The 25,277-nt window shown below is 48.9% G+C and overlaps 1 protein-coding gene across 1 annotated transcript; it reads right to left on the bottom strand.

The window, feature by feature from the left end:
* Positions 1–9,553: 9,553 nt before the first annotated feature.
* Positions 9,554–10,976, bottom strand: LOC114809113 (zymogen granule membrane protein 16-like). Its single transcript, XM_029058115.2, has 3 exons — positions 10,921–10,976; positions 10,564–10,696; positions 9,554–9,940 (listed from the first exon to the last, which is right to left on the bottom strand). The coding sequence occupies exons 1-3, from the start codon at positions 10,973–10,975 to the stop codon at positions 9,634–9,636; spliced, it is 495 nt and encodes a 164-aa protein (XP_028913948.1). The 5' UTR covers position 10,976; the 3' UTR covers positions 9,554–9,633.
* Positions 10,977–25,277: the final 14,301 nt, after the last annotated feature.

Below are 25,277 nucleotides of genomic sequence, written 5' to 3'. Positions count from 1 at the left end.
CGGGTTTTGGAGGCTGACGGCCCAGTGTGCATAGGATGTGGGAGGAGGTGAGGACAGGGTCCGGTGCGGGGGAGAGAAGCACCACTAGACTGTATGCTCTTTGTAGACAGGGAATGTGTCTACCAACTTTCTCCATTTATACTCTTCTAAGTGCATAGAATAGTATTCTGCACACTGTAAGCACACAGTAAATATCACTAATAGAGTGGGCTGGGGCTAGGAGGCTGAGGGTTAAGGCCTGCACCTGGTCCACGCCTCAGGTGGCCAGCACGTGGTTGTCCTTCAGCATGATCAAAGCCCCGAGGAGCCCGTACTTCTCGGCCAGGCAGAAGCCCGGCGAGGTCTCCCTGGTGCCAACCACCCGCCTGGCCCAGCCTGAACCCCGCAGCCACCCCGCTGCAGTGGGTCAGGGCGTTGGGGGCCACCGGCTCCCCGAAGAGCAGCTGGTGGGTGGACCCCCGGACCTCGGCCACCTGGACCACCAGCTCCAGCGGGGAGCCCTCGGGGAGGCCCCAGGACACCGAGCATCCGAGCCTGGCGAAGACGGCCGAAAAGAACGGCTGCCCGGCCAGCACCCCACGGGACTTGGCCCAGAGGGCGGCTTGGGACGGGGCGACTCCCGCGGCCAGGACGGCGTAGTCTGAGCCGGGGCAGTCCTCGTGCAGCCAGGCGTCGGCCAGGGACTCTAGGGTCTGCGGGGGCAGCAACAAGGCGAGGTCTAGGCCGGAGCCTGATACACAGCGGCATAGGGGGGTGCGATGGGCAGGGCGGGCAGAGCAGGCAGGGTGGGCAAAGGGGAAGAATGGGGCTAGCATAGAGGGCAGGGTAGGGAGAGCAGGGAGAGCAGGGCAGGATGGGCAGGGTGGGCAAGGATGAGCAGGGAAGGGTGGGCAGGGCGAACAGGGTGGGCAAGGCAGGGCAGAGCAGGGCAGGGCAGCGCAGGGCAGCACAGGGCAGGGCGGGCAGGACGGGGTTGGCGGCAAGGCCGCCGCGCCCCCTGGTGTCCTCTGGGGCACATTACCGCCCCCAGGCCGCCTCCCCCACGGAGCCCTCCGAGCCCTTGCGTTTAGTACAGTGCTTTATATACTGTAACTACTCATTCAGCTCATTGAGCTCATTCAATTCTCTTTATTAAGCGGTTACAGTATGTAACCTTGCCTCAAGACCCGGTAGTAGGGCCGTCTCCATCCCCGCTCTCCTGCTAAACCCAGTTCACCCCCCAGGGCCCAGTATCCTGGAAGCCAGTGTCTTGGCCCCCAATGCCCCGCCTTGACTTCCCACCCTCGAAAGCCCGGGGGGGAGTGTCCCCAGCAGGAGACAAGCAGGCCACCCCAGTCTCTCCTCCTGGGCGCCTCCTCTCCTGCCAAGAGGGCAGGCTGGGGTTGGGGGGCAGAAGGGCAGGGTGGAGGCCTGGAGCTGGGGGTAGAGGGAGAAGGGGACGTACACTGTGCTGTGGGCGTCCCCGGCCTGGTGGGTGTCCCAGCCCCCTCCCTGCCCTTCCGGTGCTGTCACCTTGCAGGGAGAAGGGGCCGAGGCAGGAGCACCGAGGCCTAGCCAAAAGACCGGAGCCTGGGAGTCGGAGGACAGGCTGCTAATCCCAGGCTCCGCCACTTGTCTGCTGCATGACCTTGGGCAAGTCATTTCACTTCTCTGGGCCTCTGTTGCCTTCTCTGTAAAACGGGGATTCAATCCCTGACCTTCCCCTTACTTAGACTTTGAGCCCCACTTGGAATAGGGACTGTGTCCAACCTGATTATCTGTGTCAATCAATCAATGGTATTTACTGAGTGCTATGGTAAATGGTATTTACGTGCAGAGCACGGTACTGAATGCTTGGGAGAGCACGATACAACAGAAAAGCACTCAGTAAATAAGAATGAATGAATGAATGAATTAGCGGACACGTTCCCTGCCCAAAACACACTAGGCCCAAAGTACGTGCTGAACAAATGCCACATTTGTGCTGTCACCCTTGCAGGGAAAAGGGGCAGGGAGAGAAATGTCAGGCAACAGGGCCGGTCCCCTCCCCGGCCCCTTTCCTCACTCGCTCACTCAGACCGGTGTGACTGGACTTCGCTTCCCTGAACCCCCAGACAACAAACGGCAGGGCAAAGTTCAGCACTGTCTCTCCCCATCCCCCGCCAGCCCGCTGACTTTAGAAACCCGGAATCCAGAAGCCCCTTCTGTCCCTCGGCCTCTCTTCCTTCCCTCGTCAACCTCGTCTCTCCCCAGATCCCAGAACCTCTGCCCCTTCCCAAACTGTCCCTTTCCCCTGCCTTCCAGGATGCCAACAGCCTCCCCTTCCCCTCCCAGCAACCACCTACCCCCAAATCGATTGCTTCAGGGTGGGCAGAGAGGGGGAGGGGGCTAGAGAGGATGGAGCCGAGGATGGTGGGGGCAAGAAAGCGGGCCCTCACCGGTCTTATCCATACTGCTCTGATTTGGGCTGCCTTTGCTGCTGCCTCCACTTCCCTTATGAAGGAAAGAAAATGGAGCCCAGAGGAGTGGAAGATGCTGGGATGGGGGAGGGGGTTGGGTTCACCCCCCTCGGCCCTTCCCTCTCTGTCCCCCTTCCAAACCCCTTCCTGGTTGTGCTTCTGAGCCAGGACCCAGGTGTCCCTCCCCTCTAGCCTCACTATCAGCCCCTCTGGGCCCCAAGATGATCCAAGGGAGGAGAAAGTGGCAATTCCCTTCTCTCTGAGGGACCAATGACTCACCTGCTTCCCTCCCTTGGGGGACCCAGTTCTATCCCAAGAGAAAATGAGTCTTCCCTGGTCACTCTCTTCAGGCACCACCTCTCCCTCTCCCAGGGATAACACCTGCATCATCCCCTGCCCCTGTCCTCCCTCCCCTCAACTGCCTCTTCTCCTCCTCCTGCCTCAGTAGCCATTCTCCTCCCTCTGAAGGGCACCCCTGCAACCTTCCATCCCACTGCTTCAGCTGCCCCTGGACTTCTGGGAGACTCAATTCTTGCCCACCATCTATAATCTCATGCTGCATGTGTGGGTACCAATTCAAGAGATCGCGTATGTGTGTGTATTTGTGTGTGTGTGTGAACATGTGCCATTCCCAGGGGGGTGTCCAGTAGCCGCAGGGGCCGAGGCAGAGGGAGGGAGGGGAGAGGGAAATGTCTCTGGGAGAGGGCTTGTGAGTGGCGGGGGGAGCTCCTGAGGGAGGGAAGGGACTCTAGTCTGGGAGAGACTGGGGAGACGGAGGGGGGAGCTCACCCCTCCTTTCCCTCTTACCCCCGAGACCGACCCTCCCGCCTCCAGCTTCTCCCATCCAACGGCGTGGCTGCCCCCTCCCTCAAATCTCCGTCTGGTCCCGGCCTCCACCGTCTCAGGAACTTACAAGACTGTCAAATTACAACTCCCTTTCAGGGGCTTCGGGGCTCTCCATAACTGCTTCCTCAGCTCTCCTGCCCCTCCTTGCTCCTCCCACCACCCTCATCTCCCGCTACAACCTGCTTCTGCTTCCCCCAACCACCCCATCTCCGTCTACACCCCTTGCTGCTCTCCCAACTGCCCCTATCTCCTGTTACTTACTCCTGCTCTGCCTTCCAGCTAAGCCGACCTACTTGTTCTCCTCATCCATTCTCCATCCTCTGAGTATATCGTCAATGTCATTCTCTCCAGTTAGAAAGTTCTCCTCCCTCCTTTCTGCCAGGTCATTCTCTCCCCTTCAGAGCCTCCCTAGAGACCCACCTCCTCCAAGAAGCCCCCTTGTTTAATAGTAATAATAATGGTTTCTAATCCTGGCTCTGCCACTTGTCTGCTGTGTGAACTCAGGTGAGTCACTTTACTTCTCAGTACCTCAGTTTCTTCATCTATAAAATGGGGATCGAGACTGTGAACCACCCTGTGGGACAGGGACTGTGTCCAACTCAATTTGCTTGTATCTGCTCCAGCGCTTAGTGCAGTGCCTGGAAGATAGTAAGTACTAAGCAAATACCACAATTATTATTATTATTTTTAATAATCCCAAGGGATTCAGTCACTCCAGGCATTTGCGGTATTATTGCTGAACTGTACTTTCCAAGCCCTTAGTACTGCTCTGCACACAGTAAGCACTCACTAAATACAATTGAATGAATAAATAGAACTGTGGGGAGCTCTGGAGGAAGAAGCAGATCCCATCCCTGCCCTGGAGGAGTTTACTGTCAAATGGGAGAGACCAGCAAGCACAAAGACCCACAAAAAAAAAAAATGACAGAAACGAAAACATATAAAGGGTACTAGAGGAAGAAAGCAACGACTACAATAACTAACTTGGCTAAGATTCACAGAGGATGAGCTCTTCCTCTAGACTGTAAGCTCACTGTGGGCAGGGAACTTGTCCGTCGTACTATACTCTCCCTCAATAAACCCCCAAAAGCTAGCGTTGATGATAACGATGATGACCAAAGTGTTCCCTGAGTGAGTGTAGTGGTTGGATCCCATTGGGACCCCAGGGAGCTGCTTAGGGATGCACTGACACAGAGTCCTAACATTGCCAACCCACCCAGGAGTGTTGAAACTATGGGTTAGATCGGCTACATTCCCCCTCTCGACTGTAAGCTCACTGTGGGCAAGGTTGGTATCTGTTTATTGTTATATTGTACTCTTCCAAGTGCTTAATGCAGTGTTCTGCCCAAGTAGGCATTGAATAAATACCATCGATTGATGGACTGATTAGATTAGGTTGTGCTAAATTTATCAGAGTCAAGTTTGGGCTGGGTTTATTTGTCCATTTAGCAAAATTGTAGTCCAGTCATTGGAGGAAGCCGATTGTGGCATGATGATTTACAGACATGATGACTTATAAATGTATCTAAAGTCTCTGCATCAAATATAACAGCTGGGACAGCTTATCTATCCCCGTACGACCCACTTCAAAGTGGATGTTTATGGCCTTCCGTTTTTTTTAATTGCTCCAGGGTAGATCCAAAGAAATTAATGTTCCAATTTTGTGGCATTTTCTTTGCTTTGGGGACTTGGAGCTGAGGCCTTGAGAATTCTCCCAAAACAAAAGCTTTGTCTATTCTCGTTTTCTATTTTGCATCCTTGATCCTCATTAATTATGGTGCTCCAGCTCCATATGTCTTTGGCAGCTGTGAAGTTCCTCCCTTGAGGCCTGGTGCTCAGGGGCGGGATTTGCGTTCTAAGAGGAGAGAAGAGCCAGGGATAGAAAGGAGATCCCATCGGATCAAGAGGGCTGGCAGGGAGCCAGAGCCTGGATAGACAAGATTCGTGGATCCTGGCTGGGGGGGGGTGGTCATTGGCAGGAATGGAGCTGGGATTAGGGACAGCTGGGTAATGAGAGGACAGTGGAGGCTGGGGAGAAGCCAAAGACAGAGACGCAGCTTTTGGAGAAGAACCAGGACTGGCGGACCAACGGTGAGTTCCCTCAGAGAAACCATGTCCCAGCTTCAGGGAACAGAAAGGGCCGGGGACGTGGGCATCTGTGCTCTCGGAGGGGAGCCCCACACCTTCACTTCCTTTCTGGAAACACGGCAACCTGGTCCCAACCTAAGGTCATTCCAAGTTGGTAAATACTTCCCCACCATGGCCTTTGGAGAACAGCTTGTCCCTAACCCCAGGAGGCTGTGCCTTTCTTGATCAGATACAGAAATAAAGTACATTTTACCAGACCCTCTCTTCACTTTTCCCCTAGAGACATGGAAGGAGAAAGAAAGAGAGAGAGAGAAAGAGAAAGAGAGAGGGAGAGAGAAACCTATACAAGCTTATACAGAGAAGCAACATGGTCTAGTCAGTCAACAATCGTATTTATTGAGTGCATACTGTGCGCAGAATACTGTACTAAGTGCTGGGGAGAGTAGGAGCAGCGTGGCTTAGTGGAAAGAGCATGGGCTTGGGAGTCGGAGGTCATGGGTTCCGATCCTGGCTCCGTCACTTGTCAGCTGTGTGACTTTGGGTAAGTCACTTAACTTCTCTGTGCCTCAGTTACCTCATCTGTAAAGTGGGGATTAAGACTGTGAGCCCCCCGTGGGATAACCTGATTACCTTGTATCTACCGCAGTGCTTAAAACAGTGCTTGGCACGTAGTAAGCGTTTAACAAATGCCATCATTATTATTATTACAATTGAACAATAGAACAGACACATTCCCTGCCCACAGCAAGCTTACAGTCTAGAGGGGGCGATAGACATTAATATCAATAAATAAATTACAGATATGGACAGAGGTTTTTGTGGGGCTGGGAGGGGGGAATGAATGAAGGGAGCAAATCAGGGTGATGCAGAAGGCAGAGGGAGAAGAGGAAAGGAGAGTTCAGTCAGGGAAGGCCTCTTGGAGGAGATGTGCCTTCAAAACTGCTTTGAAGGTAGGGAGAGTAATTGTCGAATTTGAGGAGGGGGGACAGGACGTGGGCAAAGGGTGAGATAGGTGAGACTGAAACACAGTGAGAAGGTGGGCTTAGAGGGGCAAAGTGTGTGGGTTGGGTTGTAGTAGGAGAGAAACGGGGTGAGATAGGAGGGGGCGAGATGACTGAGTGCTCTAAAGCCAGTGGTGAGGAGTTTCTGTTTGATCCAGAGGTGGTTGGGCAACTACTGGAGTTCCTTGAGAATGGGAAAACTTGGCCTGAACGTTTCTGTAGAAAAATGATCCAGGCAATAGGGTGAAGTATGTACTGGAGAAGGGAGAGACAGGAGGTAGGGAGGTTAGCAAGGAGGCTGATACAGAATCAAGGTGGGATAGAATAAGTGGCTGGATTAACTGGGTAGCAATTTGGTTGGAGAGGAAAAGATGGATTTTAGTGGTATTGTGAAAGTGGAACGGGCAGGATTTAGTGATGGATTGAATATGTGGGTTGAATGAAAGGAGTCAAGGATATTGCTTGTCAGACAGGAAGGATGGTGGTGCCATCTAATGAGATAGGGAAGTCAAGGGGAGGACAGGGTTTGGGTGAGAAGAGTTCTGTTTTAGACATTTTAGTTTGAAGTTACAGTGCAACAACTAAGTAGAGATTTCTTGAAGGCAACAGGAAATGTGAGACTGTAGAGAGCAATTAGGGTTGTAGATGTAGATTTGTGTATCATCTGAACAAGAGGTAGTAGTTGAAGCCATATGAGCAAATGAGTTCTCCAAGGAAGTTGGTGTAGATGGAGAATAGAAGGGGACTAGACCTGAACCTTGAGGGATACCCACAGGTAAGGGGTGGGAGACAGAGAAGGAGTCTGAGAAGGAGACTGAGATTGAGCAGCCAAAGAGATAGGAGGAGAACCAGGAGAGGACAGTGAACATAAAGCCAAAGTTGGATAATGTTTTCAGGAGAAGAGGGTGGTTGACAGTGTTGAAGGCAGCTGAGAGTTTGAGGAGGATTTGGATGGAGTAGAGGCCACTGGATTTTGCCAGGAGATCATTGGTGACCTTTGAAAAGGTGGTTTCTGGGGCATGAATGAGGACAGTAGCCAGATGGGAGGGAGTCAAAATAGAATTGGAGGAGGGGAACTTGAGACAGTGGGTGTAGACAACATGCTCAAGGAGTTTGGAGTGGAATGGTAGGAGGAAAATGGGACGATAGCTGGAAGGACCCATTGGGGTCAAGAGAGGGCTTTTTTAGTTAGGGGAGACATGAGCATGTTTGAAAGCACTGGGGAAGAAGCCATTGGAGAGTGAATAGTTGAAGGGAGGGAGGGGGAAGGGAGGGGGCAAGTGTTTTAATAAGGTTTGAAGGAATAGGGTCAGATGTGCAGGTGGAGGGGGTGGATTTTGAGAGAAGGCAGGAGATCTCCTCTAGAGATACTGCTGGGAAAGATGGGAGAGTTGAAGAAGAGGCAGGAAGGGGGAGGGCCTAGGGAGAAGCAGGGGAGATTTTAAGGAGATCATGTCTGATAGTATCACTTTCTCATAAAGTAGATGCCAGGTCACTGGGTGCAAAGGATACGGAAGGTGAGGGGACTAGGGGCCTGAGAAGGGAGTTAAGTGTCTGGAACAACTGGTGAGGGCAATGGGCATGGGTGTCCATAAGGTTGGAGAAATAAACTTTGCCTGGGCAGAGGAGAGGACAAAGTTAAAGCACGGGGCATAAACTTGAAGTGGACAAAGGCAGCCTGATATTTGATTCCACCATGAGGGCTCTGTGGCTCATACACAGGAGTGAAGGAGGCAGACTGTGCAGGTGATCCAGGGCTGTGGGCTAGTGATACGAGATCAGCGAAGGGATAGGAGAGCGAGTGAGTTGAGTTCAGTAGAAAGGGTAGTGTTGAGAGCATCAATTTGGTCATCAGGGGAAGGAAATCTGTGTATGGAGGCTAAATGGGTCATGATGTGATGAGAAAATTGGTTGGGGTCAAAAATCTGGAGGTCTCTTTTGGGGACTAGCCCAGATTTGCAGGGAGGAGGTATGTGGGAGAGAAGACAGGTTAGGAGGTTGTGAGCACACGGAGGGATTTCAGAATTGGTGAGGGTAGAGATTGTGCAGTGGCTAGAGATGATGAGATCGAGTGCGTGTCCAAGTTGGTGAGTGGGTGAGGTGGGGTGGAGCAGATCAGTGGAGTTGAGAAGTGATAGAAAGTGGGCAGCGCAATGGTCATCTGGAACATCTATGTGGATATTGAAGTCCCTGAGGAGCAATGTAGGGATGGAGAAAGAGAAAAGGAATGTGAGAAAGGGATCAAAAATGGTTAAAAAATGTTGGAGGTGGGACCTGGGGAGTGGTAGATGACCATTACTAGAATCTGGAATGGGTGGTAGAGGTGGATGATATAGGCTTTGAAGGAAGGGAAAGAAAGGGCTGAGGTGGTGGAATGGTGTGAAAGTGGCATTGGGACTTGAGAAGGAAGCCAACACCTCCTCTTTTCCCAGTGAATCTGAGAGAATGGGTGAAGATGAGGCCCCCTTTAGAGAGACCATGTCATCTGGGGTGAGCCAGATTTCAGTGATGGCGAGGAGGAGGAGGAGTGACTGGGTCAGGAACAGGTCAAGGATGAAGAGAAGCTTCCCCTTGATGGAGAGGGGTTAAACAAGCTGCACTTGGTTGAGGCTGTGGGATGAGTTGTGGGAAGGGGGATGGCATGAGGGGTGGGGAGGTATTGGATGGGAGTGAGTTGAAGGGGGCCGGCGCAGGAGGAGGGGGATGAGGGGTGGCACTAGGGCAGGATGACAGGGATGGAGGGGTGGGGATGGCACAAGGGATGGGGAGGGGGTTGGGTGCGAGGGGGTGGGGGTGGGGGAGGTATAGTGGGAGCGGAGGGCTGGAGTGGGTTGAGATTGAGGGGACAGTGGATAAAGAACAGGCCTGGGAGTCAGAAGGACCTGGGTTCTACTCCTGGCTCTGCCATATGTCTGTTGTGTGACCTTGGCAAGTCACTTAACTTTCCTGGGCCTCAGTTTCCTCATCTGAAAAAATGGGGATAAAGACTGTGAGCTCTGTGGGAGAGGGACTGCGTCCAACCTGAAAAATCTGCATCTAACCCAGGGCTTAGAACAGTGCCTGGCACATAGTAAGTGCCTAACAAATACCATAAAAAAATACAGACGGCAGAGACCCGCTCAAGGTAACAGAGAATCTGCAGATATGCATTCCTTGTCTTCACAAATTTCCTTTATTGTACTGATTTCTTCCTGGTCCTCAGGGGAAGGAGAGAGGAAGAAGCCAGGAGAGGGCAGGGTCTTGACTAGCCAGTAGCTGCTTCAGCGCTTGGCGTTGTCAGTGCTCCAGTGCAGACCAATGGCATCGATTAAGGACCCAGAGCGTCCGCTTATGAAGCGGAGCACAGAGTTGGGGTGCAGAGGGGCAGCGGTGAAGCCAGTGCCAGAGTCGTGGCCAAAAGACAGGAAGCGCCCCTTGCCCATCACGAAGGTCAGCTTGTTGAGGTAGTACTTGTATTTTCCTAACACCTGGATCACAGACTCTCCTGGGTGCAGGAAGATTTCCTCCAGGTTACCAGAACTGCCCCCCTCGAAATCGCTCCACACCTTGCCATAGCGTACCTGGAGCCTGTATGGACGGGGAGGGAGAGCCAGTCAATGAAAGGACAAGCAGCGTGTGACCTTGGGCCAGTCACTTCACTCCTCCGTGCCACCGTCACCTCAACTGTAAAATGTGGATTAAGTCTGTGAGCCCCATGTGGGACAGGGACTGTGTCCAATCAGATTGATTTGTGTCTACCCCAGTGCTTAATACAGTGCCTGGCACCTAATAAGTGCTTAACAAGTACCGGAATAAGAAAAACAACCAGCAAGCCCAGAGTTTATAGATGGGGACAGCTGAGACTTTCCAACCAGTCATCCCCATGCCTCCATCAGCTCCACCCACATAACGTGAACCCCTACTCACCCCCTTCCCCTACTTCTTGAATATCTTATATCTTTTTGTACATATTTATACTGATTCGTGTTTGTCCCGTCTCCCTTTTGAAACTATATACTCCTTGAGGGCAGGACTCTGCGCATCTCTAGCATAGCAAACAAACCCGAGAATAACTCAATAAAAGAATGTCACTTCTGGACCGGAAAGATTGAAACATCACACATCATGACAAGAAACAGAGAGATTGGTTACGGTCAACTGAATGAGGTTGGAACTGCAGGAGACCCTTCACCAATTTCCGACATCCTCACCCCACGATGTAGTTTCTGTTGACACGTAGACGGATGGCAGTTATGGGTCCTTCCAATTGGTATCCTGAATGGGAGAAGTGCTTCCCACCTGTGCCTCCATAGTCCCCAATGAATGAGGAAGCCCGGTTCTGAACTGAAGCGGAAGTAATCAGTGAGATGAGAGGAATCTTCCCTCCTCCCACCTTCCCCATCACTTCCCTTCATCCGTGGTACCCACCCAGAGAAGTAGGTTTTACTTCCTCCCAGCCTCTCCTCTCCTTCTTCCTACAAAGCCAGCTCCCTGTCCCCCAAACTGTGCTCTCTTTCTCAAGGGCTCAACTCAAACACATGACCTCCCGACCCCAGAACCTCACTTACAAGCATCAGCTGAGGCCAAGGCCCAGAGCAGGACAAGGAGTCCGACGGTCAGCATTCTGTGCGGAGAAAGAATAGCAGCGTAAAAAGAAAGGAAAGGGGAAGAGGTGACTTAGCTTGAATTCTCCCCAAATCGAACGAGTCAGTATCTCCTATGAGATAAGAGCCAGATTCCTCACCCTTCCTCTGGTCTTCCCTCCTTCTGCTTCCCTGGAATCCTTCAAGCCTGAGGTAACTTCAGAGGATCGCAGGCCCTTTTATCCCCAACCATGACCCACACCCTCCTTATATGGTTTGAATTTCAGCTCCCGAGCAAACAAAGTGAAGCCACTAGAGTCAGGTGAAGAGCCAGGCAAGGAAGCACCAATCTCCACCCACCTTTCTGCCCTGGTATCTTCACCCCACCCCTCCGCCGGCTTCAGATGTCAAGGTGGACTTGCCTCTCTTTGCCAGGACAGAAACACCTTGCCCCCTCCTAGCTCACCTCAGTACTCTCCTACTACGAACCAGCCAGCACACTTCACTCCTCTAGTGCTAACCTTCTCACTGTGCCACAATCTCATCTGTCTCACTACCAACCCCTTGCCCAAATTCTGCCTCTGGCCTGGAACACCCTCCCTCCTCAAATCCGACAGACAATTACTCTCCCCGCCTTCAAAGCCTTATTGAAGGCATATCTCCTCTGAGAGGCCTTCCCTAAGTCCCCGTTCTTCTTCTCCCCTTCTGCGTCACCCTTTTTTTCCCTCTGTTCTTCCTCCAACCCAGCCCCACAGCACTATTGTACATATTTGTAATGTATTTATTTTTATTAATGTCTGTCTCTCTTCCCTTTAGGGGAGTTGGTTGTGGGCAGGGAATGTGTCTACTTATTGTTTATTGTACTCTCCCAAGTTCTTAGTAATTGTACATTCCAAGTGCTTAGTACAGTGGTCTGCACATAGTAAGCGCTCAATAAATACTATTGAATGAATGAATGAATAAATGAATGAATGAATACAGGGCTCGGCACACAGTAAGTGCTCACTGAATGCGATTGAATGAATGGATGAAACATCTGAGGGAATTTCAGCGGTTCTCAGGGAATTAGGATGGGAGGCAAAAGGGTAGTCATTTGGTAACAAGAGGATTCCCCGTCAAACAGAGGAATTAACTAGGAAATCTTGTGGGGCTGATGGGCAGTCGCCAAGCAAGATGCTGAGGCAGTGAGGTAAATGTCCAAAAGCTCCCTGCAGCTTCTTGCTTCCTCTTTTTTTTTCTTACAATGGTTAAGTGCTTCCTATTTGCTGGGCAATGTAGTAAGTACTGGAGTAGTTACAAGATTGGACCGAGGCCATCCCCTGCATAGGACACACAGTCTTAATCCCCATTTTACAGATGAGGTAACTAAGGTCCAGAGAAGGGAGGTAATAATAATAATAATAATGTTGGTATTTGTTAAGCGCTTACTATGTGCAGAGCACTGTTCTTAGCACTGGGGGTGATACAGGGTAATCAGGCTGTCCCACGTGAGGCTCACAGTTAATCCCCATTTTACAGATGAGGTAACTGAGGCACAGAGAAGTTAAGTGACTTGCCCAAGGTCACACAGCTGACAAGTGGCAGAGCTGGGAGTAGAACCCATAACCTCTGACTCCGAAGTCCAGGCTCTTTCCACTGAACCACACTGTGTCTCTCGGGAGGTGTCCTGCCTGAGGTTACACAGCAAACAAGGGTTGGAGCTGGGATTAGAACCCGGGTTCTTCTGGCTCCCAGGCCCGTACTCTATCCAATACGCCTCACTGCTCTTCACACCTTTAAACTCCTACCCACTATAGGGTATTCTGTATATTTATCAGTTCCTCTGCTTTCTCTAAAACGGAGTCAAATCTTCTTAATCCCCAAACTGAGAAGCATTATAGCCTACTGGATAGAGCATGGGTTTGGGAGTCAGAAGGACCTGGGTTCTAATCCTGGCTCCATCACTTGTCCGCTGTGTGACCTTGGACAGATCACTTCACTTCTCTGTGCCTCAGTTACCTCATCTATAAAATGGGGATTAAGAGTGCGAGCCCCATGTGAGACATGGACTGTATTCAAACTGATAAGCTCGTATCTACCCCAACATTTAGTACAGTGCCTGGCACATAGTAAGCATTTAATAAATACCATAAAAATTCAGACCATTACTTCTTCATCTGTTTTGGCTTTTGCAGTGATATACATAAACTCATTGTGGGCATGTGTCTGCTAACCCTGTTGTGTTGTACTCTCCCAAGTGCTCAGTATAGTGTGCTGTGCATGAGCACTCAACAAATACCATTGATTTATTGATTTTTACACCAGATTGACTAGGTGTTGAAAAATAATGGCTGAATTCCTGTGCTGCTTGTACAACCCGGGTGGCTGTAATGTGGGGTGTGCCTCTATTTATTAATAATTTCTAACTCCCCCATTAGACAGTATGCTCCTTAAGGGCAGGGAATCTTAGAACAGTGCTTAACAATCTGTAGGCAATAAATACCATTGATTGATTGACAGGACCTGTAGACTGGAAGCTCCTTGTAAGCAGGGATCATGTCGGTCAACTCCGTTGTGTTGTACTTTCCCAAGTGCTTTGTCCAGTGCTCTGCACACAGTAAATGTTTATTAAATGCCATGATGGATCTGAAATTCTACCTCCTTCCAGGCACCATCCCCAACACCTTAATTGCATCACCTCCTTTGTACTTATGAATGAGAAAAAGGGAGCAGTGTGGTTTATTGGAAAGAGCACGGTCTTGGAGTCAGAGTACTTGACAGTTTTGGCAAGTGGCTCCGCTACTTGTCCGCCGTGTGACCTTGGACGTGTGACCTTGGACAAGTCACTTAACTTCTCTGTGCCTCAGTCACCTCATCTTTAAATCCCTCTGACTTGGACTGTGAGCCCCATGTAGCATAGGGACTCTGTCCAACCTGATGATCTTGCATCTACCCCATTGCTTCATACAATGCTTGTCACACATTAAACACTTAACAAGTACCACTGAAAAAGGAAAAAAAAGCCCCCCCCCCCACAATGTACTCTTTTTATTGGTATATTCAACCATTGGTAGAATACTTTCATCCTACTTTCATATACTTTCATCATACTACTCTCTGTTTTAACCTTGCTCTTCCTCTTCCTCCCGTTATTTGTAAATTCTTGCTGCCTGTCTCCCCCAGAGACAGTAAACTCCATGAAGGTAGGGAACAGGGGTCTTGCTTCTGTTATTTTCTCCCCAGGTAGGTGGTCAATAAATATCATTGATTGACTGATCAACTAGGGATAATCCAGGACCAGGCCAGGCCATGCCCACACTGAACCCGGGACTTGACCAGAACTAACTGGCCTCCAAGAAGGGGGAGAGAGTAAAATTCCTGGAAGAACTCTCTGGTTCTCCTTATGTAGAGTTTGGCTCTAAGCAGAGAATAGGATCAGTGTAAGCTCCTTACAGGCAAGGAAAGTGTCTGCTAATTCTGTAATGCTCACCCAAGTGCTTACAACAGGGCTCGTGCTTACAACAGGGCTCTGCCCATAGTACTCAATAAATGAAATTAATAATAATAATGGTATTTGTTAAGTGCTTACTATATGCCAGGCACTGTACTAAGCGCTGGGGTAGAAACAAGCAAATTGAGCTGGACACTGTCCCTGTCCCAAATGGGGCTCACAGTCCCAATCCCCATTTTACAGATGAGGTAACTGAATCACAGAGAAGTGAAGTGACTTGCCCAAGGTCAAACAGCAGACAAGTGGCTTAATCAGAATTAGAACCCATAACCTTTTGACTCCCAGGTCCGTGCTCTATCCACTCCTCTATGCTGCTTCTCTACAGTGCAGAGCACTGTATTGATTGGTTGATTGCTTGATTGATTGGAGGAGGAAGCGGTATTCCCGTGGGAACAAAGGGAGAAACTGAGGTACCACTAGGGCAGCTTTTCCCTGTTGATGGAGGTCTTATTTTGGATTCATTCCGGCAGAAGTCAAAGGGCAGGAAGCATTAATATATGAAATGTACATATGGGAACAATTCCAGAGTTAGGGTAGTTGAGCTCACACGTGGTATTTACCCGACCCCAACCTCACCAAACCTACAGATAAAATCGCTCTATTTGCCATCTGGAAGAAGGGCAGGTCTGTGAGGCCCTCCCAGGTAATGAGGAGAGAGACACTCCCTGAGGAGCTGGAGGGGAGATGGGTGACAAGATATCCATGCCCTGGGGATGGTGGGGCAAGCAGAGCTTGGAAGGGGAGAGCTGGGGCTTGGGGGCACAGTGTTTGTGTTCCAAAAGATGAGGATGGTTTCAGGGCGGGAGGAGCATTTGGAACTGGGGGGAATTGAGTCGTGGAAGAGCAATGACGTTGGGTTGGGGGCAGAGCTGAAAAGCAGCGGGGCCTAGTGGAAAGAGCAGAGGCCTGGGAAGAGGAAACCTGGACTCTAATCCTGGCTCTGTCACTTGTCGGCTTGGCCAAGTCCCATAACTTCGCCATGTTTCCATCTCCTCATCTCTAGATTGCACTCCCTCCCCCTTATCCTACGAGCCCCAAATTGGACAGGGACTGTGTTTGATAGGATTGTCTTGTATTCTGTGCTCAAGCCAGTGCCTGTCCCACGGCTTAGTGGAAACAGCCTGTACCTGGGAGTCAGAGGGTTTTAACCCCAGCTCTGCCCCATGTCTTCTGTGTGAGTGTGATAAATTACTTAACTTCTCTGGGCCTCAGTTACCTTATCTGGGGATTAAGACTGTGAGCCCCTTGTGGGACAGGAACTGCTTCCAACCTGATTACCTTGTATCTACCCCAGTGCTTCCCAACACAGGATGGCACCTGGAGAGTTGCCAGTACTCTGAAAGTCTCGGCAATGGGGGGCAGAGTCAAGCAAAGGCCTATCCATTCCATCCCTAGCTTGGACAGTGGCTAATGAGTGGAAAGTAATCTGCTGCAGGTCAAAACTCACCTGTGCTGGGCTGCAGCTGCAAGGGAGAGAGTCGAGGGCGGAGACTCAAGTTTACTGCACTGAAGAAGGTAATGGTAAATCACTTCCATATTTTTACCAAGAAAACTCTGTGAATCCACTACCAGAACGATTGTAGATGGCGGTGGGGCGTTCCGGGAGAGATGTGTCCATGGAGTCACTATGGGTCAGAGACGACTCAACAGAATAAGACAAGATAGGATCCTGGTGCTTAGAACAGTGCTTGTCACATAGTAAGCACTTAACAAAAACCACAGTTATTATTATTATTATTATTATTAACTGCTGAACAAAATCACCACCATTATTATGATTATGGTTGTTAAGGATCGTTTCAGGGACCTGGACTGCAGGGATAGGTGGGGGTTGTTGGAGAAATGTGTAATGGGCAGACCTGCCTTTCAGCTGCAGGGCATGACCTTGGCTTGGCTTTAGACCAGAGAAGTAGCCCATTGGCCTCAGACATAAAGCAGGGCCTGGAGCTCCCACCATTTCCTCTACCTTGATCTCCTCTACTTTTTTTTAGCGGTATTTGTTAATCGCTTACTATAATTGCAGACTTGGCTCCTCTAATACTAACCTTCTCACTGTGCCTCGTCTATCTCGCCGCTGACCCCTCGCCTAAATCCTGCCTCTGGCCCGGAACGCCCTCCCTCCTCAAATCCGAGGGACAATGATACAATGAGGGTAGGTAGATACAAGGTAATCAGGTTGTCCCACGTGAGGCTCACAGTCTTTATCCCCATTTTCCAGATGACGTAACTGAGACAAAGTTGATTGCTTGATCGTTACTATTTTTATTATTGTCTTTATGACGATAATTTTACAGTGTTAACCAATGTCACCTACTGCTGAGGCAGTTCCTTCACTTCATTCACCATCTGAAGTGGCCCCCCTGAGTAGTTCCTCAGAATTACCTGTGGAGCCGTGACCACCCTGTATGCCGAAAGAGACCAGAACCCCATAGTTTCCTACATTTTTATGGGCAGGGCAGAAGAGATCACCTCTCTGCATTACATTCACACACACAAATGTTCTTATTTTCAATTGATCCATGGTATTTAGAGAGCGCTTACCATGTGCAGAGCACTGAATTAAGCAGTTGGGAGAGTACAGTACAGCAGAGTTGGTAGATACCTTCCCTGCCCACAGTGAGCTGAACTCCTATCATATTGTAATCAAAAATTGCATCCCTGTTCTACAGAACAGCAATACAGTGCATAATTTCCTTATCTTTACATTGTACTTGCATACTCCACAACGCAACTGGATTCTGTTGGACTGCTGGTATTCCTTCACATGTTACATATTGTCATGAAAAACAGCATAAAACTCTTGTTTGATAATAATAATAATAATAATTACGGTACCAAATAATAACAATAATTACGGTATCAAACAGCTCCAAGCTCTGCGTTATCAGTTTAAATGAGTCAACATGATTATAAGTATTTACAGGAGGTGGCAGAAATAGAAATTTATTCTGTTGACTGTGGTAGTGGTTTTTCCACTTTACTGAGGATTCCTCCATTCTAGGTGGAATAGCAGCTTCCTTCGGAATGCTTGTCAGTCAGTCAATCGTATTTATCGAGTGCTCACTGTGCGCGGAGCACTGTACTAAGCGCTTGGTAGAGTACAATGTATCAATACAACAGACACATTCCCTGCCCACAGTGAGCTCAAGTAGGCAAATTTCTTCCCTGGGAAAGAAGACATTGGGTTCCCAAGCCTTTGCAAGTCCGTCATGGGCAGGGATTGTCTCTCTTTATCACTGTATTGTACTTTCCAAGCTCTTAGTTCAGTGCTTTGCACACAGTAAGCACTCAATAAATAAAGTTGAATGAATCTGGGGTCCCCAGGGTCATCCGAGAGTCCCCTCAGACTCTGCTCTGCCTGGGCAAGAGTAAAGACCGAAGTCTTGCCTTACTTGAGAATGTTAAAAAGGATGTTTGCCCCACCCCCAGCCCCACACCACTTATACACATGTCTTTAAATCATTTATTAGAAATTGTTTCTTCATTCATATTAATGTCTGTCTCCCAGTCTAGACTGTAAGTTTGTTATGGGCGGGGAGCACGTCTGCTAATTCTGTTGTATTGTACTCTCCCAGATGCTTAGTACAGTGTTCTGCACATAGTATGTGCTCAATAAATACCACTGATGGGTCGATTGATGTGACTGCTGTGACTCTGTTCTCTAAACAGCTCTTCCTGAGCAGTGAGGAGGCTGAAATGCTGGCAACTTGAGCTGCTGCTTTGATTTGCACTTTTTAGTACAGTTAAGTCATTTTCTGCTCATAATTTACCTGAAATCTGAATTTCTTCTTCATCATCATCAATGGTATTTGAGCGCTTACTGTGTGTGGAGCACTGTATTTAGCATTTGGGAGAGTACAGTGCAACAGAGTATTGTAAAGGACCTCTGGTATTCCTTCACATGCTATATAATGTCATGAAAAACATCATAAAACCTTGTTTGATCTCCTAATCAAGTAACTGAATCTATGGATACACACACCAGAAAGACTTTATGGCAGAAGATGGGTTGTCCTGGAGAGGGTGTATCCATGGAGTCGCTATGGATAGGAACCGAATCGTTGGCATTTGAAGAAGAAAAACTCCAAGCGCGTCGTTATCATTTTAAATGAGTGAAAATGATTATGAGTACTGACAATAGGCTGTAGAAATAGAAATTTGTTCTGTTGACTGTGATAGTGTTTTTTCCACTTTAAATGAGAATTCGTCCCATCTTGGTGGAACAGCAGCTTTCTTTGTAAAGCTTGTCGGTCAATCGTATTTTTTGAGTGCTTACTGTGTGCAGAGTGCTGTACTAAGCACTTAGGATAGTACGATATAACAATATAACAGACACATTCCCTGCCCACAACGATTTCAATCAGGCAAATTTCTTTGGAACCTCCCTGGGAAAGAAGACACTCGGTTCCCGAGCCATTTGAGGTCCTCAAGGCCATCTGAGATTTCCCGCTCTGCCTCGGCAAGAGAAAAGAACAAAGCCTTGCCGGCTTTGAGAATGTTAGGAAGGATGTTTATCGCACTCCTGACCCCACAGCACTTATGTACATATCATACATGAGAAATGGCTTATTCATTCACATTAATGTCTGTCTCCTCCTCTAGACTGTAAGCTCGTTATGGGCAGGGAGCTTGTGTGCTAATTCTGTTGCACTGTACTCTCCCAAGTGCTTAGTAGAGTGCTCTGCACATAGTAAGCGCTCAATAAATACCATTGATTGATTGATTGATTGATGTGGCTGCTGTGACTTTGTTGTTCTCGAAGCAGCTCTGCCTGAGCAGCGAGGAGGCTGAAATGCAACTTGAGCTGCGGCTTTGATTTTCTGCTCACAATTTACCTCAAATTTGAATTTCTTCATCGTCAATCATCATCATCATCATCACAAGCTCTTTGTAGCCAGGGAATGTGTCTGTTTATTGTGTATTGTCCTCTCCCAAGAGCTTAGTACAGTGCTCTGCACACAGTAAGTGCTCAGTAAATACCACTGAATGAATTGAATGAATGAATCATCGTCGGAATTCGAGCGCTTACTGTGAGCCCACCACTGCATTAAGCATTGGGAGAGTACAATACAGTGGGGTTGGTAGATATGTTCCCTGCCCATAACGAGTTTACAGTTTGGGGGAGACAGATATTAATATAAGTAAATAATTTGTAATATATAATTTAAAGATATGAACACTAAGGGCTGTGGGATTGAAGGGAGGATGAACCACAAATTCCCAAAGGTCACAGTTTCAGGCGCACAGACCATGCCATTTCCAACCATCTCAGTAACCTTTCACTTCGTACAGTGCTCTGCGTATAGCAAGAGCTCAATAAATAACATTGACTGATTTCTGGATTACCAGATTAGAGTTATTATTTCCAGGTTTAGCTAGATTCAGGGTATTAGATAACAGCAGTTTCCCTCCCCCCTTCTATATTAGGAAGATAATGGCAGTTTTCCCCCACCTTCTATATTAGGGACAGCACAGTCTTTTAAGTATCTTTTTTTTTAGATTAAATCCCAAATCAAACTTCTATATAAATAAATTCTAGTCAAAAACAACTCTCACTGCCGATGCTAAATTAGTCGGTGCTTTTGGCCGCTCCATAAATAAAGAGGCATCTCCGCTCCCCAATCTGTGTTCTATTAACTTTTGCGCCATGTTGTATGTCTTTCCTGAGAAGCAGTGGGCAGTGCATGTTGTATGAGACCACAGATTCGGGGAGAATTAGATTTATGACAGGGGCAGGTCCTGTAAATTCTATTTTAAGTCAAAATGATGTAAACTGGAATGAACTTTCTCTTAAGAGCAATGTTCTCAATAGAAGATTGGTTCCTGAACCAAATTTACCCGGCATTACATCCTCAGTTAATTATAGATGAGTAATATGGCTACAGATTATTGCTCAATATAAGCACATTAACTCTGAGAGGTTCCACGCTAGGGGAGCCAACTTTGAGTTCATTGTAAAATGGATGTTGAGCCTCCCTAGTGACTCTGACTAGACCAGATAATCAGCGCTGAGAAGTGGCATGGCCCAGGGAGCCAGAGGACAGGGGTTCTAATCCCGGCTCCGCCACTTGTTCTCTCTGTGACCTTGGGCTAGGCACTTCTGGGCACCTCAGTTGCCCGTCCTTAAAATGGAGATTAAGACTGTGAGCCCTGCGTGGCACGTGGCTGGTGTCTAACCCTTTTAGCTCGGATCTACTCCGGCGCTTAGTACAGCGCCTGGCACATAGTAAGCGCTTAACAAATACCATAAAATGAACAAACAAACAAAAAATATCCCAGAAGAGACAATCCAGTTCCCAATGACTCTCCCGGCCTCTATCCAAGGAGCAGGGCCTTGAAGCAGCTCTCGCCTTGCCTCTGCAGTACCAGCAGCTCTCCAACAGGTGGCACTATTTGCGGCTCACAATAATAAGAATAATCGCAGTTGTTAAGCGCTTACTATGTGCGAAGCACTGTTCTAAGCGCTGAGGGGGGAATACAAGGTGATCAGGTTGTCCCACGCTGGGCACACACACTTAATCATGGATTCGAAACCCGGCTCTGCCCCTTGTCAGCTGTGTGACTGTGGGCAAGTCACTTCACTTCTCTGGGCCTCAGTGACCTCATCTGTCAAATGGGGATTAAGACTGTGAGCTTCAAGTGGGACAACCTGATTACCCTGTATCTACCCCAGCGCTTAGAACAGTGCTCTGCTCATAGTAAGCACTTAACAAATACCAACATTATTATTATTATTATTAACTTCTCTGTGCCTCAGTTACCTCATCTGTCAAATGGGGATTAACTTGCGCCTCACGTGGGCCCACCTGTCTCTCCCCCAGCGCTTAGAACAGTGCTCCGCACATAGTAAGCGCTTAACAAATACCAACATTATTATTATTAATAATAATCTCCATTTTACAGATGAGGCAATTGAGGCCCAGAGAAGTGAAGTGACTTGCCCAAAGACAAGGGGCGAAGCTGGGATTAGAACCCATAGCCTCTGACTCCCAAGCCCAGGCTCTTTCCACTGAGCCACGCTGCTTCTGATAAGTAATAATAATGACTGTATTTATTAAGCGCTTACTATGTGCCAAGCACAGTTCTAAGCACTGGGGTAGATGCAAGGTAATGAGAATGTCCCACATAGGGCTCTCGGTCTTAATCCCCATTTTACAGATGAGGTAACTGAGGCACAGAGAAGTTAAGTGACTTCCCCAAAGTCACGCTGCTGCTAAGGGGCAGAGCCAGGATTAGAATCCACAACCTCTGACTCCCAAGTCCTTGCTCTTTCCACTAAGCCACTCTGCTTCTCTATCAAGCTCAACAATTTATCAATCAACCAAACATTCAAAGATATTTATTGAGCCTTTAGTGTGCCGAGTCCTGTTTTTGGCACTTGGAAAAAAATACAATACAGTAGAGTCAGTAGACATGTTCCCTGCCCACAAGGAGCTTAGGGCATAGAAAGGAAGGACTACCTGGAACAAAATCTGCTCTGGGCTGGGGGTGAGGGAGTCTGTCCCGTTGGCAAGGGGGCAGACCCAATCACTTCCATTCTGGGGGAAAGGAGAGGCTGGGGGGTGCTCATAGACCTTCCCTGGAGGGGTCCCTCCCATCCCTGAGTGTGGGTGAGTCCCTTGGGCTGGGAATGGGGTGGACCAGCCGGGAATGAGAGATGGGGGCCAGGAGTGGGATCTTCAGAACTAGAGGAGGTTATTGAGGAGTGGGGAAACAGGGCCTGAACATTTTTGTAGAAAAATGATCAGGGAAACAAAGTGAAGTGGCAAGAGAAAGGAGGTAGGGAGGTCAGCAAGAAAGCTGATACATGTGTAATCAAGGCAGGAGTGGATAAGTGATCGTATTAATGTGGGAACAGTTTGGATGGAGAGGAAAAGCAGGATTTTAGAGATGTGGTGAAGGTCGAACCGACAGGATTTAGTGATGGAGTGAATATGTAGGTTGAATGAGAAACAGGAGCCAAGGATAATGCCAATGTTACGGGCTTGTGAGACAGGAAGGATGGTGGTGCCATCTACAGTTATGGAAAAGCTGGGGGAAAGACAGGGTTTGGGCAAGAAGATAGGTGTTCCGTTTTAGGCACTTTAGGTTTAAGGTGATGGTGGGACATTCATTCATTCATTCAATCGTATTTATTGAGTGCTTACTATGTGCAGAGCACTGTACTAAGCGCTTGGAATGTACAATTCGACAACAGATAGAGACAATCCCTGCCCAGTGATGGGCTCACAGTCTAATCGAGGGTGGTGGTGGGGAAGTTCCAATTAATGTTTTAGCCTTTTTCATGAAGCCCAAGATGAATCTGCCATCGAAGTACAGATTTCTTGAAAGCAGGAGGAAATGTGAGACTGCAGAGAGGGAGAGATGAGGGCCGGAGGTATATGGGAATCATCCACACAGAGGTGGTAGTTGAAGCCATGGGAGCTTAATGAGTTCTCCAAGGGAATGGGTAGAGAGGGAGAATAGAAGGGGACCCAGAACTGAACCTTGAGGAAAACCTACAGTTAGGGGGTGGGTGGCTGAGGAGGAGGCCACGAAAGAGACCGAGAATGAGCAGCCAGAGAGCTGAGGAAAACCAAGAGAGAACAGTGTCAGTGGAGCTGAGGCTGGATAATGTTTCCAAGAGAAAGGGGTGGTCGACAGTGTCAAAGGCAGCTGAGAGGTTGAGGAGGATTAGGATGGAGTAGAGGCTGTTGGATTTGGCAAGGAGATCACTGGTGAACTTTGAGAGGGCAGTGCCTGTGGAGTGAAGGGGAAGGGAGAGATTGGAGAGGTTCAAGAGAGAACTGGAGGAGAGGAACTTTTAAGACGGCGGGTGTAGACATACTCTAGGAGTTTGGAGAGGAAAGGTAGGAGGGAGATGGGGTGATGACTGGAGGGAGCCATGGGGTCAGGGAGGGTTTTTTAGTATAGGGGAGATACGAGCATGTTTGAAAGTTGGGGGAGAACAAACAGTTGAAGATGGCCGTTAGAGAGGGAGGAAGGGAGGGGGCATGTCTTTTGATAAGTTGCAAAGAGATGGGGTCAGATACGCAGGTGGAGGGGATGGATTTTGAGAGGAGACAGGCTATCGCCTTTAGAGATACTGCTGGGAAAGATAGGAGAATTGAAAAAGTGGCAGGAGGTGGGAGGGACTGCGGAGGGGCAGGGGAGATTTTAGGGAGATCACCCCTGAAAGTTTCAATTTTCTCAATAAGGTAGGTGGACAGGTCATTAGGGGCAGTGGATGGAAGAGGCAGGGATGACTCCTCTGTTACCTGGAGGCGGGGTACTCTTAGACCATGTTGACATGTCTGTACATTCCGGGTCTCACACAATCGTCTCCTCGGCTTCTGTTACTCACTCTGGTATTTTGACTTTCTGGCTGGTCACTTCAATCACCCAGTTTGGTCCAGGGTGACTTTTTTCCAGATAGACCTTTGTTTCTTGGGGAAATTTTCTGGAGACTCATTCATTCATTCAATAGTATTTATTGAGCGCTTACTATGTGCAGAGCACTGTACTAAGCGCTTGGGATGAACAAGTCGGCAACAGATAGAGACAGTCCCTGCCGTTTGACGGGCTTACAGTCTAATCGGGGGAGACGGACAGACAAGAACAATGGCACTAAACAGCGTCAAGGGGAAGAACATCTCGTAAAAACCGATGGCAACTAAATAGAATCAAGGCGATGTACAATTCATTAACAAAATAAATAGGGTAACGAAAATATATACAGTTGAGCGGACAAGTACAGTGCTGTGGGGATGGGAAGGGAGAGGTGGAGGAGCAGAGGGAAAAGGGGAAAATGAGGCTTTAGCTGCGGAGAGGTAAAGGGGGGATGGCAGAGGGAGTAGAGGGGGAAGAGGAGCTCAGTCTGGGAACGCCTCTTGGAGGAGGTGATTTTTAAGTAGGGTTTTGAAGAGGGAAAGAGAATCAGTTTGGCGGAGGTGAGGAGGGAGGGCGTTCCAGGACCGCGGGAGGACGTGACCCAGGGGTCGACGGCGGGATGGGCGAGACCGAGGGACGGTGAGGAGGTGGGCGGCAGAGGAGCGGAGTGTGCGGGGTGGGCGGTAGAAAGAGAGAAGGGAGGAGAGGTAGGAAGGGGCAAGGTGATGGAGAGCCTTGAAGCCTAGAGTGAGGAGTTTTTGTTTGGAGCGGAGGTCGATAGGCAACCACTGGAGTTGTTTAAGAAGGGGAGTGACATGCCCAGATCATTTCTGCAGGAAGATGAGCCGGGCAGCGGAGTGAAGAATAGACCGGAGACGGAGACTGGAGACGCTTAGATTGCAATGAAATTGTGTATGTGTGTATGTGGGGGGGTGAAGGTGGCCGTTTCACGTGTTTGTTTGGGGGAAAGTAGATTGCCCTTTGGTTCTGAGAACAATAAAGAGATCACCACTGGTGACCAGCTAAAGACCCTCAAACCCAGGGTCTGGCCAGGTGGTGACTCAAATTACACTCACATGGGGAAGCCCAGTGAATACCTGTCTGGATTCTGAGGGATCAGTCAATCAATCATATTTACTGAACACTTGAGTGAAGAACACTTGTCCTAAACTCTTGGGAGAGCATAATAGAACAGAGTTGGGAGACATTCTCTGCACACCAGAGGCTTACAGTGAGGTGGGGTAGGGGGGACAGACATTAATATAAATAAATAAATAAATGATGGATTTGGATATAAGTAATGTTGGTATTTGTTAAGCGCTTACTATGTGCCGAGCACTGTTCTAAGCGCTGGGGTAGACATAGGGGAATCAGGTTGTCCCACGTGGGGCTCACAGTCTTAATCCCCATTTTACAGATGAGGGAACTGAGGCACAGAGAAGTTAAGTGACTTGCCCACAGTCACACAGCCGACAAGTGGCAG

Source organism: Ornithorhynchus anatinus, chromosome 2 (genome assembly GCF_004115215.2).
Source record: "Ornithorhynchus anatinus isolate Pmale09 chromosome 2, mOrnAna1.pri.v4, whole genome shotgun sequence".
Lineage (NCBI taxonomy): Eukaryota > Metazoa > Chordata > Mammalia > Monotremata > Ornithorhynchidae > Ornithorhynchus > Ornithorhynchus anatinus.
Note: the sequence above shows the minus strand (reverse complement) of the source record. Positions and strands in the feature narration are given on the sequence as shown.

Coding starts and splice junctions, on each gene's coding strand:
- LOC114809113 (XM_029058115.2), bottom strand. CDS start 10,975: ATGCTGACCGTCGGACTCCTTGTCCTGCTCTGGGCCTTGGCCTCAGCT. Junction 10,697..10,920: donor CTTGGCCTCAGCTGATGCTT/GTAAGTGAGGTT, acceptor CTTCCGCTTCAG/TTCAGAACCGGGCTTCCTCA. Junction 9,941..10,563: donor AACAGAAACTACATCGTGGG/GTGAGGATGTCG, acceptor CCGTCCATACAG/GCTCCAGGTACGCTATGGCA.